At 48.9% G+C, this 17173-nt stretch overlaps 2 protein-coding genes across 3 annotated transcripts; both read left to right on the top strand.

The window, feature by feature from the left end:
- The first annotated feature begins 1217 nt into the window (after nucleotides 1-1217).
- On the top strand, nucleotides 1218-5579 carry Tmed9 (transmembrane p24 trafficking protein 9). The gene is made up of 5 exons (XM_021659682.2): nucleotides 1218-1438; nucleotides 1582-1682; nucleotides 2517-2642; nucleotides 3272-3418; nucleotides 4712-5579. The coding sequence occupies exons 1-5, from the start codon at nucleotides 1255-1257 to the stop codon at nucleotides 4859-4861; spliced, it is 708 nt and encodes a 235-aa protein (XP_021515357.1). The 5' UTR covers nucleotides 1218-1254; the 3' UTR covers nucleotides 4862-5579.
- A 1831-nt stretch (nucleotides 5580-7410) lies between these two features.
- On the top strand, nucleotides 7411-16565 carry B4galt7 (beta-1,4-galactosyltransferase 7). 2 transcript variants are annotated; one of them, XM_021659696.2, is made up of 7 exons: nucleotides 7430-7565; nucleotides 10188-10264; nucleotides 11338-11700; nucleotides 13077-13302; nucleotides 14222-14305; nucleotides 14601-14705; nucleotides 15254-16565. In XM_021659696.2, exons 3-7 carry the CDS (start codon nucleotides 11456-11458, stop codon nucleotides 15407-15409), a joined length of 816 nt encoding a protein of 271 aa, XP_021515371.1. In that variant the 5' UTR covers nucleotides 7430-7565; nucleotides 10188-10264; nucleotides 11338-11455; the 3' UTR covers nucleotides 15410-16565. The 2 variants fall into 2 exon arrangements, with proteins under 2 accessions (XP_021515369.1, XP_021515371.1); XM_021659694.2 differs by lacking the exon at nucleotides 10188-10264 and having other exon boundaries at nucleotides 7411-7565.
- Nucleotides 16566-17173: the final 608 nt, after the last annotated feature.

Genomic DNA, 17173 nt, shown 5'->3' with positions numbered 1-17173 from the left:
GGGTGCTGGAAATTGAACTCAGGACCTCTGGAAGAGCAGCCAGTGCTCTTAACCTCTGAACCATCTCTCCAGCCCTCCAGCTGCTGGTTCATATGGTTTATAGAGGAAATTGTTTGAGGTCCACAACTTGTACACATGCTTCATACAGAAATCTCTAATGGCATTGTGAACCTAAACCCTCCTGTACCCTAGAGGCCTGAAGGGGGATCAGACCCAGCTTTTCTGCTGTTTTACCTTTATGTGATGCCCTCTGACCTCCTGCTCTTTGGAATCTCTACACTATCAGCCTGTTCAGCAGATTTTCCACTCACTGCTGTCTAAGCTACAACGTGGAACCTTTCTCCTTGCCTGTGTGGGCTACCCTGCTTTCCTTATTTCCATCAGTTTCAGGTCTCGAGAGGGGTTTTTCTCCTTCATGAACCCTACAAGTATGAAGTGGTTAAATTAACCCCAGCACTAGGGAGGCAGAAGCCAATAAAGCTCTGAGTTCAAAGCCAGCCTGGTTTACGTATTAAGTTCCAGGCCAGCAAGGGCGGTTACATAGTGAGACTGTGTCTTTAAAAAAAAAAAAAAAGGGAAGAAATGCCACAACACATCTGTTTAATACAGATAAATCTTATCAATGATTAAATTAAATATAAGCTGAACTCAGGGGCTGGCTCGTTGTTCAAAGGCGTGCGCCACCACCCTCTGGCTAAGAGGTTCATTTTTGATACAAGGACATAAATAAATTTTTGAAAGATATGAATGAAAAAGGATAGGCCATTCAAATAGTAACCAAAAGAGAACAGTGTGGCTGAACAGGGCGTTGCAAACTTGTAACCCATCACTTGCAGGCAAAGACAGGAAGATGACTGCAAATTTGAGGCCAGCGGGGTTTGCATCTAAATTCCAGGTTAGGCAAAGCTACACAGCAACACCCAGCCTCAAAACAAACAAAAGTTAAGTGGGCTGGGGAGAGGGTGGGGAAGAGGGAGAGTTGCATTACTACTGGGTGAAACAGGTTCGAATTTTGTCTCTACTCAATAAAGGTCACCCCGCTCTCCCGCCGAATCAAAGAAAAACCTTCCATTTCAAAGATCCCAATCCGCGCTTTGTAGAAACCGCCCCAATCAGGCATTGCCGCGCGGAGGCGTGGGGTTTCTAGGGACTTGTAGTCCTCGCGGCGGAACTCGCAGTCCCAGCAGGCACCGCGGTGGCTCCGCTGGGCGACGTGGCTCGTCAGTGTGCGCCTGGGCAGGCAGGTGGGACAAGATGGCTGCGGAGCAGGGCGTGCAGATCGTCGGGACCCCACCCGGATCCTTGCTTGGGAGAGGGATGCGGGCCTTGCTGCTGCTGCTGTGGCTTGCAGCCCGCGGAGACGCACTCTACTTCCACATTGGGGAGACAGAGAAGAAGTGCTTTATTGAGGAGATTCCGGACGAGACCATGGTCATCGGTGCGGGGGCGAAAGGGCGCGTTTGGGACGAGTCAGTGGTAATTGGGGCAAAGGGATGCGACCCGTCCCGGGTCCTGTCTGCCGCGAACCCGGCACTTACCTCATCGAGGTCTTTTCACCTTCCCTTTTCTGCCCATCTTCAGGAAATTACCGGACGCAGCTGTACGACAAACAGAGGGAGGAGTACCAGCCAGCCACTCCTGGGCTTGGCATGTTCGTGGAGGTGAAAGACCCCGAGGACAAGGTGAGCTGAGCCCGGGCCAAGCAAGATCTGGTACTTCTTTGTTAGTTTCCATACCTGATCGAGCAAGAGAGACATTTGGTGATGTGGGCCGCGGTCACTGGACGCTGGGCGGGTGTCCTCAACTTCCCAGTGACTGCTGAGTGTTTCCCCAAGTCAGCTACCGGCCTTGAACCGCTTCCCTGTCCTGAGAAATGGAAGTTCGCTTTTTCTAGTGTAGTGTATTAATTGTAGTGATGGATTATCAAAAAGTTACTAATGCGAAAGCTGTTGATTAGGTCGTAATTCATAAAACGGAGCACAAAGGAGTACATTTCCACAAAGGAGTACATTTTAATTTTGACATATAATGTTTTTAAAACGAAAGGCAAAATAGCTTTGTTGTCACTTAACCATCACCTTTCTGTCAGCCTGGGTGCAGTTCCCGGCACCCCCATAATGGCTCATAACCACTCACAGACATGCACATGGAACATATATATATATACATGCAGCCAAAACAGTTATACACATAAAGACAATAAAACTTAAACAGCAACAAGAGCAACAGATTAACGCCGAAAGCGCTAAAAGTGGATAAAGAAAAGTCCTTCCTGGAATAGTCACTTGCTAGCTTGATATCAGACCCTCAACCCTGCCCCAAATAGTTCTCAGCAGCCATTTCACAAATGCTGCTGGGTATTTGTGGTCTTTTAGTGTTGTGCTGTGCTCAAGGTTCTTGTTGCCGTCTTTTGTGGTACTTAGAGCCTTTATCGCCATTTGTTGTTGTTGTTGTTGTTGTTGTTTTCTCCTAGCCCCCAACAGCATCACTGACTGAAACTCCTCCTCTGTCTCTAGGTGATCCTGGCCCGGCAATATGGCTCTGAGGGCAGGTTCACATTCACCTCCCATACCCCCGGTGAGCACCAGATCTGTCTTCACTCAAATTCTACAAAGTTCTCCCTCTTTGCTGGAGGCATGCTGGTAAGTAGATACATGAGAGACTAAAGGCTTTCAGCCAGCATATCCTGGTTAGGTCTGGGGGCTGTTGGTATTGTGAGTGTGGAGGTTAAAGCCATGGGGTTTCCAGTGAACATGCAGGGCCTAGTGGCTGATCAATTTGGAGAGCCATTCCTTAGCACCCTAATAGGATATTTTTATGCAATGCATATATATCCTGTCATATACTTTATCATCTCTAAATTACTTACCATTTCTAATGCAATGTTAGTGATTTATATGACATCGTACATATATATATACATACATATGTATATCATACTAAATTGACTTAGAGAATGTCCAAAAATGTCTTCATATTCAGTACAAGTAGATTTTTTTAATGTGTTTTTGCTTTTTGAAGTATTTATTATTTTTGGAAGCAATAGTTACAGAGAGAAAAAAAACTGTATAAGCATTGGTCAGAACATGAGCCCAAGCTTATTCTTTTTGCTTGTATGCCTGGAGCCCCATAGCATTGCATGGGATCTCAGTACGAGTTGAATCAAAAAAAACAAACAAAACCCGTAAACGAAATAGAGGAATCAGCTGCCAGTCAGGCTTCAAAGGCAGTGGGACTTCCTGACTGCCTTGTCTCACGTTTCCATCCCCAGAGAGTTCACCTCGATATCCAAGTGGGTGAACATGCCAACGATTATGCAGAAATTGCTGCCAAAGATAAGCTGAGTGAGCTGCAGCTGAGAGTCCGACAGCTGGTGGAGCAGGTGGAGCAGATCCAGAAGGAGCAGAACTACCAGCGGGTGAGCTCTCGGGAGGGAGTAGGAGGCTGCTCAGCCCAGAGCTGCCCCCGCTGTTCACTGTGCAAGCCCAGGTGACCTACCGATGCCAGAGCCCAGGTCTCAAGGATGAGTAGCTGTGGGCATCTGTCTGGTAACTGAGCCACAGCAACACAGAAGAACAGCAGGGTAACTAATACCAGCACCCTGGGCACTGTTCTAAAGGTTCTGGTTGCCCCCAGAATCAAGAGCCTCTGAATTATTTGTGACCAAGAACCAGACTGGTAACATCCTTTAGGAGTTACAAGGCGGTGACCCATCTAAACCAGAAGTGTACGGTGTCAGCCATGGCCTCCTTGCAGAAAACGCACCCCTCTCCACCCTATCTGTCTTTTTGGTTTCCCAAGACGGGGTTTCTCTGTGTAGCCCTGGCTGTCCTGGAACTCACTCTATAGACAAACTCAGATACCTGCCTGCCTCTGCTTCTTGAGTATGAAGGTCCAGGTTTTGTATGTGAAGTTTTTCCTTTTTTTTTTTTTTTTTTCCCCAAGACAGTTTTTCTGTATAGGTCCTGACTGTCCTAGAACTCACTCTGTAGACCAGGCTGTCCTCCAGCTCAGAGATTTGCCCTGCCTCTGCTGGGATTAAAGTCATGCAACCCTACCGCCCAGTATGATACCGCATCATATATATATATATATATATATATATATATGTTCCATGTGCATGTCTGTGAGGAAAACAAATATAAATACAAAAAACCTGTGAACCAAACAAAACATATCTAGCCCACCAGTTTGCAGTCTAAATATATGACATATATGATTTTTGTTATTTTTTTTTCTTTTTTTTAAAGACGGTTTCTTTGTGTAGCTTTGGCTGTCCTGGACTCAATTTGTAGACAAGGCTGGCCTTGAACTCACAGAGATCCTCCTTCATGGTAACTGTGCTGGGCTTACATGTGTTTTCCACCACACCCTGCTGACACATATGATCTTTAAGGAGCAGATTCAAAGACCTGGACAGACATCCACACTGAGCATCCAGGACATCTCTGTTTCTTGCAGCTGTCACCACCATCTTACCTCTTCTCTAGGTATCAGGAAGGGTCAAGTGAGGACTGTATCTGACAGATGGACAGACAGACTTAGGAGAAAGGCATTAGTCTGCCAGTGGTCACCTGGCTGCTGAGGATGAAGGTAGTCTCCACAGGCACTTGGCCAGAATTTGGGCAGAGTGGGTGGCCCTGGGGCCTCCTTGTACTCTGGGAATCCAGCAGTTTGGATTACTGAGACTGGCCGTTTATCTCCCCAACAGTGGCGAGAGGAGCGCTTCAGACAAACCAGTGAGAGCACCAACCAGAGAGTATTGTGGTGGTCCATCCTGCAGACTCTGATCCTCGTGGCCATTGGTGTCTGGCAGATGCGGCATCTCAAGAGCTTTTTCGAAGCCAAGAAGTTGGTGTAGCTGTTCAAAGCCTCGCAGGCAATCTTTCTCCCAGGCTGTGGAGAAAGGACCTATAACCAGTTCCTCTCTGCAAGGGGGAATGGCTTCAGCCATAGATGCTCTGGAGGGGAGAGGGACAGTAAGCATGCCTCCACTCCTCAGGCTCAAGCTGAGGACAGCATCTTGGCTGGCTAATGCTCAGCAGATAGCGGGATGAGCCCTCCCCACCTGCATCTCTGGACCCTTTGCAGTAATCATCCAGGAGCTGGTGATGTCCTTGGTGTCTTAGGATCTCAGTGTTACTGATGAGGGATGCTACTGTCTGGGGTTGGTTATGGGAGGGATGAGGGTGGGCCAGCAAACTTGTTTTTTTTTTTTTTTTTTCTTCTGTCTTCCTTTGCTAATAGGGATTTTGAGCAGGTCAGGGTGTATCAATGACTCCTTGCTATTCCAGAAACTTTGCTTTTCTTGCCTTTGGCTAAGAACCACCCTGCTAATCTAGGGTCTGTGTGTGTGTGTGTGTGTGTAGGGGTTGTAGTGCAGGAAAGGGGCCCAGGGTTTATTTTTAGTTGTCCTTTCTGGGGCTTGAGCAACTGGTACCAAACAAAGCAGAGACTTTGGTGCTGGTTGGAGTTGGAGCCTGCAGAGTCTCTAGTTACTGAGTTTATTTTCAGTAAACTTGGGTTTGTTACATTGCTTTCCCAATTAAAAGAAGAAATACTTGTCTTGTGTACACTTACTCTCAGTGGTATGATAATACATGGACTTCAGAGTGTGGAACATCTTCCAGTGGGCACAGGGCCACACACTCCAGGATCAGTCTCCACCTGTGGACATCATTCTCTCCATCCTTTGCATGTTTCCTTATAGCAGGCATATGGTGATGGGTTTGTGAAAACCATCTGACAAATTATGGGGTTATTGATATTTTTCTCTTATGGGTTTATGAGTTTTTTAAAAGGAAGACCCAGAAGTAAAGTGCCATCCTTACCAATCCTGCCTTTAAGATCTGCCACAGATTAAAGGTGGTGGCACCACACACCTTTAATCCCAGCTCTTGGGATTAAAGAGGCAGAGGCAGGTGGATCTCTGTGAGTTTTCGAGGCCAGTGTGGTCTACAAAGTGAGTTCCAAGATAGCCAGGGCAACAAAGAAACCCTGTCTCAAAATAACAAAACAAGCGAAGGCCTGCCACAACTGGGGTGGACTTGATAAGTTTCTGGTGTAGGATGCAGAGCCCCAAAAGAGGCACAGGGTGGGAAAGGGTTGAGTTGTGTGTGTCAGGGTTTAAGAGGGAAAGAAAGAGTTAAGACCAGTTAAGTTCTTGCCAGTACTTACGTCTGCCTGAAACAATGAACTTGAAATTATAGATTGTGGGTGGAAAAGAGATTATGCAGACAAACCAACTATCTGCCTGTGCCTCGGTTCTCGTCTTTACAATGGAAAAAATACCTGTTCATAAGGATGGGATAAAAGGACAGTAGTGGGGCTGGAGAGATGGCTCAGAGGTTAGGAACAATGGCTGTTCTTCCAAAAGTCCTGAGTTCACTTCGCAGCAACCACTTGATGGCTCACAGCCATCTGTAGTGAGATCTTGTGCCCAATTCTGATGCGCAAGCACATATGCAGGTAGAATGCTGTATAAATAATAAATATTTTTTAAAAAAGTACAGTAGTGGAGCTGGAGAGATGGCTCAGTAGTTAAAAGACCAGCTGCTCTTCCAGAGGACTCAGGTTCAATTCCCAGCACCCACGTGGCAGCTCACAACTGTCTGTAACTGCAGTTTCTAGGTGGTTGCACCAATGCACATAAAATTAAATACAGTAGTAAGGAATCTAGAATAATGACTAGTAGAGTAGGACTTAATGTCAGTTGTTTATTAGAATATTGAATTTTGCCTGAAGGAGCAGAGGTCAAATTAGTAACTGTCCCTCTTTTCGCAGGTGGGAGGTTGGCAGCGGATGAGGTGAGGAAGTGGATAAATTCACACACAGACTGGGCAGATAGGGAGTTCAGCCTATTCCATTCATTCTCTTTAAATATTGGCCAACAGCATTTCGATAGTGGTGACTGTGTGCTAAGCACTGCACCAAATGGGTTTACGTTTCTTGCAACAACCACACAGAATAAGAAATTGACTTGCGTCGATATAGTTGAATTATCAGAGCAGTGTTTGAAGCACAGTCTTCAGGGCTCAGTTCCTAACTGCTGTTTCCAACCCAACCCGGAATCCTGAACTGGATCATGTGCTCCAAGTGTACGTGCTAGCTCTACTGGGCTATAGTAGGAATTCTGCGGTGCTGCCAGCCTGCGCTAGGGTAAAAGGAAGCTACATCTTTTCCCAGAGGTGCTCTTCTGGAGTCCACGTCTATTACCAGCTAGTGTCTTCCCTTTTTTGCTGGCCTTTGACCTGGGTGAATTGAGGGAGTTTCCTTTCTTGTAACATCCAGCAGGTCCCTGTAGGTAGTGAGAAGCTGGGTCCCACCAGCGCCTTTCCAGGCAGCAGCAGAACCTTATACGCTGCGGCTCTGGGGCGCAGCCGGCCCGGCCGGAGGGACGGACCCAGCGGACCGGGGGGCGGGCCGGGGGCGGGGACGCCGCGTAGGCTGGGCAGGCCGGGTGGCCGGGCGCCGGGCTTGTAGCTGGAGCTCCATGTCTAGTTGTGTCTCCCCACGATGTTGCCCTCCCGGAGGAAAACAGCGCAGCTGCCCTGGGAGGATGGCAGGTGAGCCCTAGCAGGCAGCATGAGGCCTGCCCCCTCGGGTACCGTTCTTTTCCCGGCCTTCCGCAAAATCTAGGACGTCAGGTCTGCGTTTCTGGGGGTCACCCTGAGGGTCTTTAGTTCGCTGAGGGGGCTCATTCGCATTGTCTACGTGGCTCTCTTTTTCTACTAGCTTCCGTGCTGTGCGTGTCTCCCAGGGTCCCTATGTCTCTGTGCCTCCCTCCATTGATCTTTTTGTTTGGTTCTCTAGCTAGTCCAGCGGTTCTCAGCATGTGGGGCGCGACCCCAATACCAACTATTTACAGTACTATTTATAACAGGAGCAAAGTTACAGTTATGAAATAGCAACGAAATTTATGGTTGGGGGTCACCACAACATGAGGAACTGTATAAAAAGGCCGCATCTTTAGGAAGGTTGCGAACCACTGCCTTAGTCCCTTTATTTCTCTCATGTGTCTTCTGTGCGTGTTTATTTTCCCCACACTGGGTCGTCTGTTTTCGTGCGGGGCACTGATTCTGTTTCACGTCTTAAGGTGGGTCTCTCTATGTTGTGGCGCTGAGGGTCTTTTATTTCTCTTCTGCCTGCCTTATCATATCCATGGGACTTGAGATCCTATCCCTTTCCTTCGTGGTTTTTCATACTTTGCGGCCAGCCCGGAAGATCACCCCAGACAGAGCTTCCTGTATTCTGTGCCTGGTTGGTTGGCCATTGCCTGTCTTACACTAGACACACCCGTTAGTTCGTTTCCTGTGCTGTTGAAGTTGGGTGGGGGCCTGCCTTCAGGGTTAGGTGTGAGTCTCAGTGAGACTCGGTGTGAGTCCTAAACCCGATTTAAGGTATTTCTTACTGAAGCAGAGTGGGGGAGGTGATTTCCCTGCCTAGATTTGTGGGGACATTACACTTCAGGTTTGAAATATGCTCCCTGCTCTCATTTTTGTTTCCCCAAACACACGTTACTGGATAGTCACTTAATGAATGACACATACGGTAGGTGTCATAGTCTCTTGAATTTAGTGGGCACATTTTGGGGTTTTGTTTTTTCAGGTTTGGTGTTAACATGTGATAGTAATACAATAGAAAAGCATAATCAATGGTAGCCAGAAACAAACCACTTAATTTTTCTGATCTCAGATTTCCATCTCTGAAATGAGGAATCATAATATCTGCTTGGAAGGGCTCTTTAAACATTAATGACGTTTATGCATGAGGAAACAAGAGAATTTGCATTTTCTGATCATAGATTGATGTCCATTCTGTGCTTTTGACACAGTGGCAAAGATCCAGGAAACAAATATAAAGTAGTGTAGTAACAGGGCGCTAGCTCTAGAACAAACATGCTTGGGTTTGAAGCACCACTAATCCGCCTTAGGCAGTGGTTAATAAAGGAGGCTGCCCCTTTTCTAAATTGCTACTGAGAGCCTGGGTTTGCAAGCGGCCCATCATGCAATTCTGGAGACTGCCACAAGGGGGAACCAGCAGCATCAGTTCTCAGTGTTCACTACCATCACTTTTATTGATAGAAATGGGACCCTCAGTGGTTTTGGCCTTTAGTGCAAAGAATGAGAGTGTCCTCGGGCACACGATCCTCGTAGAAAAGGCAAGTTGAACTGAGGAAACAGTACAAGAAAGCGTATGGACAGTCCAGCCCATGCCTTTCTCCTGGATAATGGTCATTGCTTATTCCCCCAAAAGGAGGTCTGTTTCCCATTGTTCATCGCCTAAGTCTCAACCCCGCACCCAGAAAGAGCCCAGAGTGCAAGAAAGAATCTGTAAGGGTTCCAGGCTTGTCAGGCCATTTGCAGGTCTGGGCTCTACTGCTCCACAGTGGAAACCATCACCACAGGATGATGGGGGGTAAGTCAGAAACCGTGGGACGGGCATCCTGCTGGGCAATGTCTCAGCTGCATGTGGGACCTGGGCCTGGCTTCAGGGCTGCTGGCTTCCAGATTGCAGGTGTGCCTTTAGAGAAAGGTAGGCATGGATGTGGCTCCAGTGTGTGCCTTAAAACATGCATGAGCTGCTTCAACCCTTCCCCTAACTCAGTTTTCTGTCTGTCTGGGCCTGAGGCCACAGATAAGAACACGACATGCTCTGAGTGCTGGAAAGAGAGTAGTGCCGGGTACACCAGGAGCACAACATGGAAGCTTGGTGGGGGCAGTGATGGGCACGACATGGATCTTTGGCCTTGGAAGATTCTTAAGCAGTTAAAATAAGGGAATATCACATAGGAGAAAAAGGCGGGGTGAGAGAGGGCTGGAACTGGAAGGAATGTGGTGAGTGGAAAGGCCTGTTTACCCCGGATGAGAATGAGTGGTTGTGAGAAACTGGAGATTTGACAAAATCACTGAGTATTTTGTCAGAAGAATCTGACTGTTAGGCTGAAGGTTTTGGTTTTTATCTTGCAAGCAGAGGCAGAACAGCCATAATCTTGAAAGTGACAAGCAGGGCAAGGGCCAGGAGGCAAGGCGATCATGGGCGAGCGTAGGAGTTTCAGTGTACAGGACTTGATAACCAACTCTTGACCCTAAGAGGCCATGAAGTAGATTCTTCACTGGGCTCGGGCCAGGGCAGGAGAAGCGATAGAAGCAGATTCTTTACTGAATCTACTCTTTACTCTATCGCAGGAGAAGCGATAGAGGAAGCCGCCTTGGACTCTCAGATGCTTTCCTAGTGTCCTTAGGAACTACCAGGGTAGGCAAAGGTGAATCCCACTGGTTCGTTTTTTGTTTCTTTGTTTTGAGACAGTCTCACTTTGACCTTGAACTTGAAATCCACCATACCCACCATGCAAGGCTTTTCACCTGGTTTTTTGTTTGTTTGTTTGTTTGTTTGTTTTGGAATGGTTAAAGTAGAGGGCAATTTCCCAGCATCGCCCCAGTGTCTGGGATACTCAGTGTTGTCCAGTTTCTTCTTTTAAAATTTTTATTTATTTTGTACACCGTGTTCTGCCTGCATGTACGCCTGCATATCAGAAGAGGGCACCAGCTCTCATAGATGGTTGTGAGCCACTAAGTGTTTGCCTGAGAATTGAGCTCAGCACTGTTGGAAGAGCAGCCAGGGCTCTTAGCCTCTGAGCCATCTCTCAAGCCCCATCCAGTTTCTTAAATTAGGCTATGGGTACTGTTCTTCCTTCCTTGTCCTGTGGGCTATCCAGTGATCTGCCACTAATCCCCTGGGATCCTCCACTGGGCAGTTTTGAGCTTCCTTGACTAAATATTGGCCATTTGCCTGGGGCTTATGTCACCACATACTTCCTTCTCAGAGAGTTTCCTCACACCCTAGCAGCATCACAAAATAACGTTTCTGCTGGGGTGAATTTTCTGGGAAGTGAGTTTGGAATTTTAAAATCAGTGGGTTGTATCTTTCTAAACTGGAACCCCTCCCATTGGCTCTGGACCTCAAGACACTGTCCTGGGAGAAACAAATATTAACCAATGAGCCTTTCCCTTTCCCTTTCCCTTTCCCTTTCCCTGAGCACTCTGACCAGGGATGCCATCAGAATGTAAGAAATCACTGAAGGACTGGGGCAGCCCTGACAGCTGTGATTAATCTGAGAGTGTCCCAGAGGGTTGCACAGGCTGGACCCACAGCTGAATAGACTGGTCATCTGTGGTAGTAGCATGAGCAGAAACATTAAACATCGCTTCTACACTAATTGCTAAGTGTTTAAGGAAGGCTAGTCATTTGGGCCTATATGTGGGGAGGCCAGAGAAAGGTCCTAAAAAGATCTCAGCTGGCCCTGTCTTCCTGGCCTCATTCCTGCTCTTATCCCAGGGCCAGGTTGCTTCCTGGAGGTCTCCGCCGAAAATGTTCCATCTTCCATCTCTTCGTTGCCTTTCTCCTGTTGGTCTCCTTCTCCCTGCTCTGGCTGCAGCTCAGCTGTTCTGCAGACATGGCCCAGGTGGCCAGGGGGCAAGGACAGGAGACCTCGGCTCCACCCCGGGCTTGCCTCCCTGAGCCTCCCCCTGAGCACTGGAAAGAAGATGAGTCCTGGGGGCCTCACCGCCTGGCAGTGCTGGTGCCCTTCCGGGAACGCTTTGAGGAGCTGCTGGTCTTTGTGCCCCACATGCACCACTTCCTAAGTAGGAAGAAGATCCGGCACCACATCTACGTGCTCAACCAGGTGGATCATTTCAGGTGAGCACCAGCTCCAAGCCGCACCAGTTAGCCCAGGGCCTCTCCTGCCCGTTGGCGCTTAGTGCTGTTCCTCTCGCTCAGTAGGGCTTAACTTCTGGCTTTCCCCATCCCAATGGCCACCCCTGCTTATCTCGTTTTCCACTGTCTCCCTCTCTTTGGCTGCATTCTCTCAGTGGGGGATCCCACCTCCTCTCATTTCATGGTATCAAGTCCCTGAGAACTCCCTAATCTGAATGTACATATCTGTTTTCTGAGCTCCAGGCTCGAATATTCTGCCTGCATTCAGTGGTCTCAGAGGCAGCCCAAGCCTAACAGGATTGTGGTTGGATTCCTGGTTGATGCCCCCTCACACCTGCTGTCTTTCCCCTCTTCCCTGCTTCAGGGAGCATGCCAGAGCCCGCAGGCAGGGCTTGAGTTGGGAGTGAGGATTAAAATTAATAAACTAACACACAGCACACGGGACCTTTCCGAGAGGCTCTAGTAGAGACTAGCCACCTGGCTTTATTTCAGACTCCTTTAAAGCCAGCGTAAAAGCAGCTCAGCACAATGAGTTAAATTCACAAGGAGGTGAACCAAGAGGTGTGATTTTGACAGGCTATCCTACCTGCTGTCTCAAACAAAAGGAGATAAACCTGGAAATTCTTCACTGACTCCAGGGAAGGCCTGGTAAAAGCAGTCTTTCCGCTGAGATTTAAATATCAAAGCAGCTGGTAGAACAGCAGTTCCCAATAGGAGTGGAAACTGCAGACGTCTAGTTAAGCAAGCCAAAAAGGCTTGAACTCAGCCTCACCGGCTTTGTCTGTCACAGCGTCCCGCCCATCAGGAAAACACATCTAGAATCTGCCCACCTGTCACCACTTCCTCCGTTGCCCCCTGAGCCACCCACCATCAATTCTTGCCTCTCAGCTTCTACCTAGGCCCCTCGTCTCTCCTCCGTGTGCTGACCTTGGCAGTTCTCTGTGTGGAGCCATCTTCCAGCTGTAGTATGATCCTTCCCTCGAGCCTTAAAGTTCCAACTTAGATGTTGCCCCTGCCCTTCTGGCCTTCCTGACAGCCCTATCTAGGAAAAGAGCTACCCATATCCCCTGCCAGCTTCCTCTTCACTACCCTGTCTGACTTGCTTCTTCCTTTTGTGAGGTCCTTGAGAACGGGAATTTGTTTCCTGGTGCTGTTTCTTCCGGTCTAGTTTGGAACTATTTTTTGGCAGATAGTTGGTGCTCCATAAACACTTATGCAGCCAGCAGCGGGTACAACACCCTCATGGTGAAGTCAGTGTTGGGTGATGATGGTAAAAAAGCTCTCATGCCCCTCGAGGGCTAGAGCTGGGTTGGTGAACCGGCTTGCTTCCTCTAACCAGCGTGACTGTTCTTGTGTAGGTTCAACCGGGCAGCACTCATCAATGTGGGCTTCCTGGAGAGCAGCAACAGCACAGACTACATCGCTATGCATGACGTCGACCTGCTCCCTCTCAACAAGGAGCTGGACTACGGCTTCCCGGAGGCCGGGCCCTTCCATGTGGCGTCCCCAGAGCTTCACCCCCTCTACCACTACAAGACCTATGTGGGTGGCATTCTGCTGCTCTCCAAGCAGCACTACCAGCTGGTGAGGCCCAGCCCTACCTGCTCTGCTCATTTGCTAGGAATCTTCCCCACCAGGGGTCTAGGCCTTCGGGAGGGTAGAGAGAGCAGCCTTCCAGGGGCCCAGCAGCTAGAGTATTGCCAGAGCCCAGAAGGGGCTCAGCAGCAGCCAAAGACATTGAGGGGACCAGGAGTGCGCACTTTAGCCAGGGAGAGCCCTGCTGTGATCTCAGAAGCCCAGTGCCATCTGGCCACAGGGAGCTGGAGCTGGGGTGGCCTGCAGAATCTCTCCCTTTCTTTCTTCCCATGCACTGTGCTCTCTACATTCTGCTCACGTGAGAAGGCTGTCTATTGACAGCCTGTAAAACAAGGCCCATCGGTAGGAGATGAGCCCCTCGCAGGAGTAGACAGGAGTCCCAAACTAAAGCACGCTGGCTCTGGATGGGACCCAGAGGCACAGGCGGGTGAGAAGACCAGAGCGGCTCATCTTGTCTTCCATGGCTAAGCCAGTTTTATAAATGAAGCCCCTGAGTAGATGCCAATCAGGATGGTCAAAGAGCCCAGTGTCCCTCAAACATAGGAAGAGACCTGGGCAGCGCTGCCTCAGGAGAGATGGATATGGGAGGAAGGCAAAAAGCAGCAGCAGTTGCCATTTTTGCCCTCTGTAGAGAGCTGACACTTGAGAGTCTGACCACATACAAGTTTAAGGCTCTGTTCGAAGTGGAAGAGACTGAGGCATGCTGAGCCTTTCCTTCTGCCCCCATACCCCCACTTCAGAAGTGAGGGGACCCGCCAGCATCTGTACTCACTGAGAGCAGTCAGGGCAGAAGGAAGAAAGGGAGCCTGGCTGGCCAGGCTCAGGCTTGGTTCTCCTGAGCAGTGGGAGACAAAGCACCTCCCTGGGAGGAGGGGCATGTGACAGACACTGCCTGTCTTTGTGTCAGTGCAACGGGATGTCCAACCGCTTCTGGGGCTGGGGCCGAGAGGACGATGAATTCTACCGACGCATCAAAGGAGCTGGCCTCCAGGTAAGGCTCCTCTCTTGCTCTGCCTGGTCCTGGCTTACATGGCTGTCCTGAGGTTCCCTTTACTTGCCACATTGAAATTCTTGGGGTTCGCAGTTGGTCCCCCTGGTTCTGACCCCTGCCTTCACCCTGAATTGCAGGGTTCATCTAAGTGGTCCTGTACTCTCTGTTAGAGTCTCCTCGCCAACAGAAGGGCTCCTAAACACCTCTGCAGCCAGGGGGATCCCAGAGGAGTTAGTGGTAAGGGCCAAGACTACAGGGGAGGCAGCCTGACCCCTGCTTTCTTTACTCTCCTCAGCTTTTCCGCCCCTCGGGAATCACAACTGGGTACCAGACTTTTCGTCACTTACATGACCCAGCCTGGCGGAAGAGGGACCAGAAACGCATTGCAGCTCAAAAACAGGTGCTCGCTAGTCTCCTCAGTGCTGAGGGATAGGTAGGAAAATAGGCCTGATTATTTCACCGAGTTCCCCCTTGGCCCAAATGGTGCCATCCTCCCGTACCCGGCCCAGGTCACTCAACAGGTGTTCTCCATGGGCACCTTGCCCTGTTCGGTGGCTGCTGTGTGTATCTGGGCACCATGGATCAGCACATACCTCAGAGTCCATGAAGACTGGGGTGGGAAGATTTAGCTGGAACCATGCAGGCTGGTGTGGGAAGGCTTAGCTGGGGCCATGCAGGCTGGAGTGGGAAGGCTTAGCTGAATCCATGCAGGCTGGGGTGGAAAGGCTTAGCTGAATCCATGCAGGCTGGGGTGGAAAGGCTTAGCTGGAGTCCCAGAACCTCTTGTAGGTGCATTCATCCCACAGAGAAGTCTGTTTTCCTTACTGATGGGTAAAGAAAAGAGGCTTGGGCAACATGTCAGGTTTGGGCTCTTCACTTTTAATAGAGGTGTGTGAAGAGCTGACATCATGAAGTGTGAATTCATGCTCTTTCTTCTTTTCTTTCCAGGAACAATTCAAGGTGGACCGGGAGGGAGGCCTAAACACTGTGAAGTACCGGGTGGATTCCCGCACAGCACTGTCTGTAGGAGGGGCCCCCTGCACTGTTCTCAATATCCTGCTGGACTGTGACAAGGCAGCCACCCCATGGTGCATATTTGGCTGAGGGCTAAACTGTAAGGAAGCCTATGCTTCCAGACCTCAACGCTGCTCAGGCTCAGGAAACCTCGGCCATAGGCCCAGCTCAAGAGAATGCAGAGCGGCCTGAAGGAATAGCCAGCCAGTCTGCTTCTTCAGCAAACTGGCCCCCAGAGTCGCGCTCCAGACAGGACACAAGTAGTTCCTGGGATGCTGCTGGAAAAGTTTGTCAGAGCTGACTGACATTCTCCCCCCTCCTTCCTGCTTACCCTGCTCTGCCTGCCTACCCATGCTGAGGCCTGAGGCAATGGGAAGATGGACTAGGATAGCCTCAGCAGCCTGTCTGCTTCTCCAGAAGAACAGCCTCATGCAAAGATGCAGACAAAAGCCACATAGTGTGTTTGGCAGCTGCTACCGGGAAGCTTAGAAGGGCAGAACATGAGCCCATGGAAAAGGAGCAGCCAGCACTAGGGATAGCCGGCTGTCACATTGAGGAACAGGACCTGTGTCACCAGATCTCACTTTTCACAAGAAATTAGAATGCTGGATTCTTGAGCAGAATTTCCTGATTTTTAAATGGTAGCAACTAACTAAAACTTTAAAAAGATATGGCAGGCCAAACAAAATGTTTTGTGGCCACTGGTTTCTCAACCTTTGGCTGGTAAGAAGGGATAGTGCAAAAGGTGTTGCTCTCAGTTCTATGCTGGCAAGGAATTAGATCTGTGTAGGGGCAAGCTGGCAGGTGTAGATGGGAAGAAAAGCCAAAGGCATGGGTTCCTTCACTTCCCTGACCTTCCAGGCTCACTGGGAAGCCAATAATCTTCTGGATTTGTCTAGTTGAGCTCTGTCCTTGATGTGGTGCTCCATCCTGCCTTACTAGAAAATAGGCGGAAGGAAAGTAACTGAAGAAATAGAAGCACAGGACCGGATGGGTTGTGCAGTGAGAATTCTAGAATTTTGTTTCCTTTTTGTTGTTGTTTGTTTTAAGACAGGGTTTCTCTGAGTAACAGATCTCTGGCTGTCCTGGACTCACTTTGTAGACCAGCCTAGCCTTGAACTCACAGAGATCTATCTGACTCTGCCTCCCTGAGTGCTGGGATTAAAGGCGTACGTACGCTACCATGCCCAGCAAAATTTGGTTTCTTTATAAAACACAGAAATAAAAGAATTCATTTTTATTTTAATCCCAAATGTGGGGATATGAGGTTGCTTTGTAGCAGCTGACTAAGATGTGCTTCCTGCTGTAGCAGAGGCGTGGTTTTGCCAGCTGCAAATAGTTTGTGTGATTATGTGACATTTGGAATTCTGGGCATAGTTCAGAGGGTCTATCAATGCTAGAACTCCAATAGGTTGGTAGTTGGTGGTTCACGGTGGTTGGTTACGGTATGTTAGTAGTCATGCTCAAAGAAGAAAGGGGAAGAAAGAAATTAGATTTAAGAATTTCTCTCTCTCCTATCTATCCTTCTTTCTCTCCTATTTAATGACGGGGTGAAACTGGGGAGGTGGGAAAAAGAAGAACCCACAGAGGAGCAAAGACCAGCTATAAGCAAAGGAGAAACAGGAAGAAAGAAATTAGATTCAAGGATCTCTATCTTTCTCTATTTTCCTCTATCCTTTCTTTCCTACTTAGTGATAAGGGCTGAAATGGGGGTAAGGAAAATATGGGGTGGGAAAAAAGAACCCCCAAATGAGCAAACCAGCTATAAGCAAAGAAGAAAGAAATTAGATTCCAAGATCTCTCCCCTGTCCTCCTTTCTCTCCTTTCTAGTGATTGGAGTAATGGGGGAGCAAT

Source organism: Meriones unguiculatus, chromosome 3 (genome assembly GCF_030254825.1).
Source record: "Meriones unguiculatus strain TT.TT164.6M chromosome 3, Bangor_MerUng_6.1, whole genome shotgun sequence".
Lineage (NCBI taxonomy): Eukaryota > Metazoa > Chordata > Mammalia > Rodentia > Muridae > Meriones > Meriones unguiculatus.
Note: the sequence above shows the minus strand (reverse complement) of the source record. Positions and strands in the feature narration are given on the sequence as shown.

Bases quoted from the DNA above. Each gene is read 5' to 3' on its own strand.
- Tmed9 (XM_021659682.2), top strand. From the start codon at position 1,255: ATGGCTGCGGAGCAGGGCGTGCAGATCGTCGGGACCCCACCCGGATCC. The intron at 1,683-2,516 runs GTGAGCTGAGCC...CTCTGTCTCTAG, and splicing joins TGAAAGACCCCGAGGACAAG to GTGATCCTGGCCCGGCAATA. The intron at 2,643-3,271 runs GTAAGTAGATAC...TTCCATCCCCAG, and splicing joins TCTTTGCTGGAGGCATGCTG to AGAGTTCACCTCGATATCCA.
- B4galt7 (XM_021659694.2), top strand. From the start codon at position 7,516: ATGTTGCCCTCCCGGAGGAAAACAGCGCAGCTGCCCTGGGAGGATGGC. The intron at 7,566-11,337 runs GTGAGCCCTAGC...CTCTTATCCCAG, and splicing joins CTGCCCTGGGAGGATGGCAG to GGCCAGGTTGCTTCCTGGAG. The intron at 11,701-13,076 runs GTGAGCACCAGC...GTTCTTGTGTAG, and splicing joins AACCAGGTGGATCATTTCAG to GTTCAACCGGGCAGCACTCA.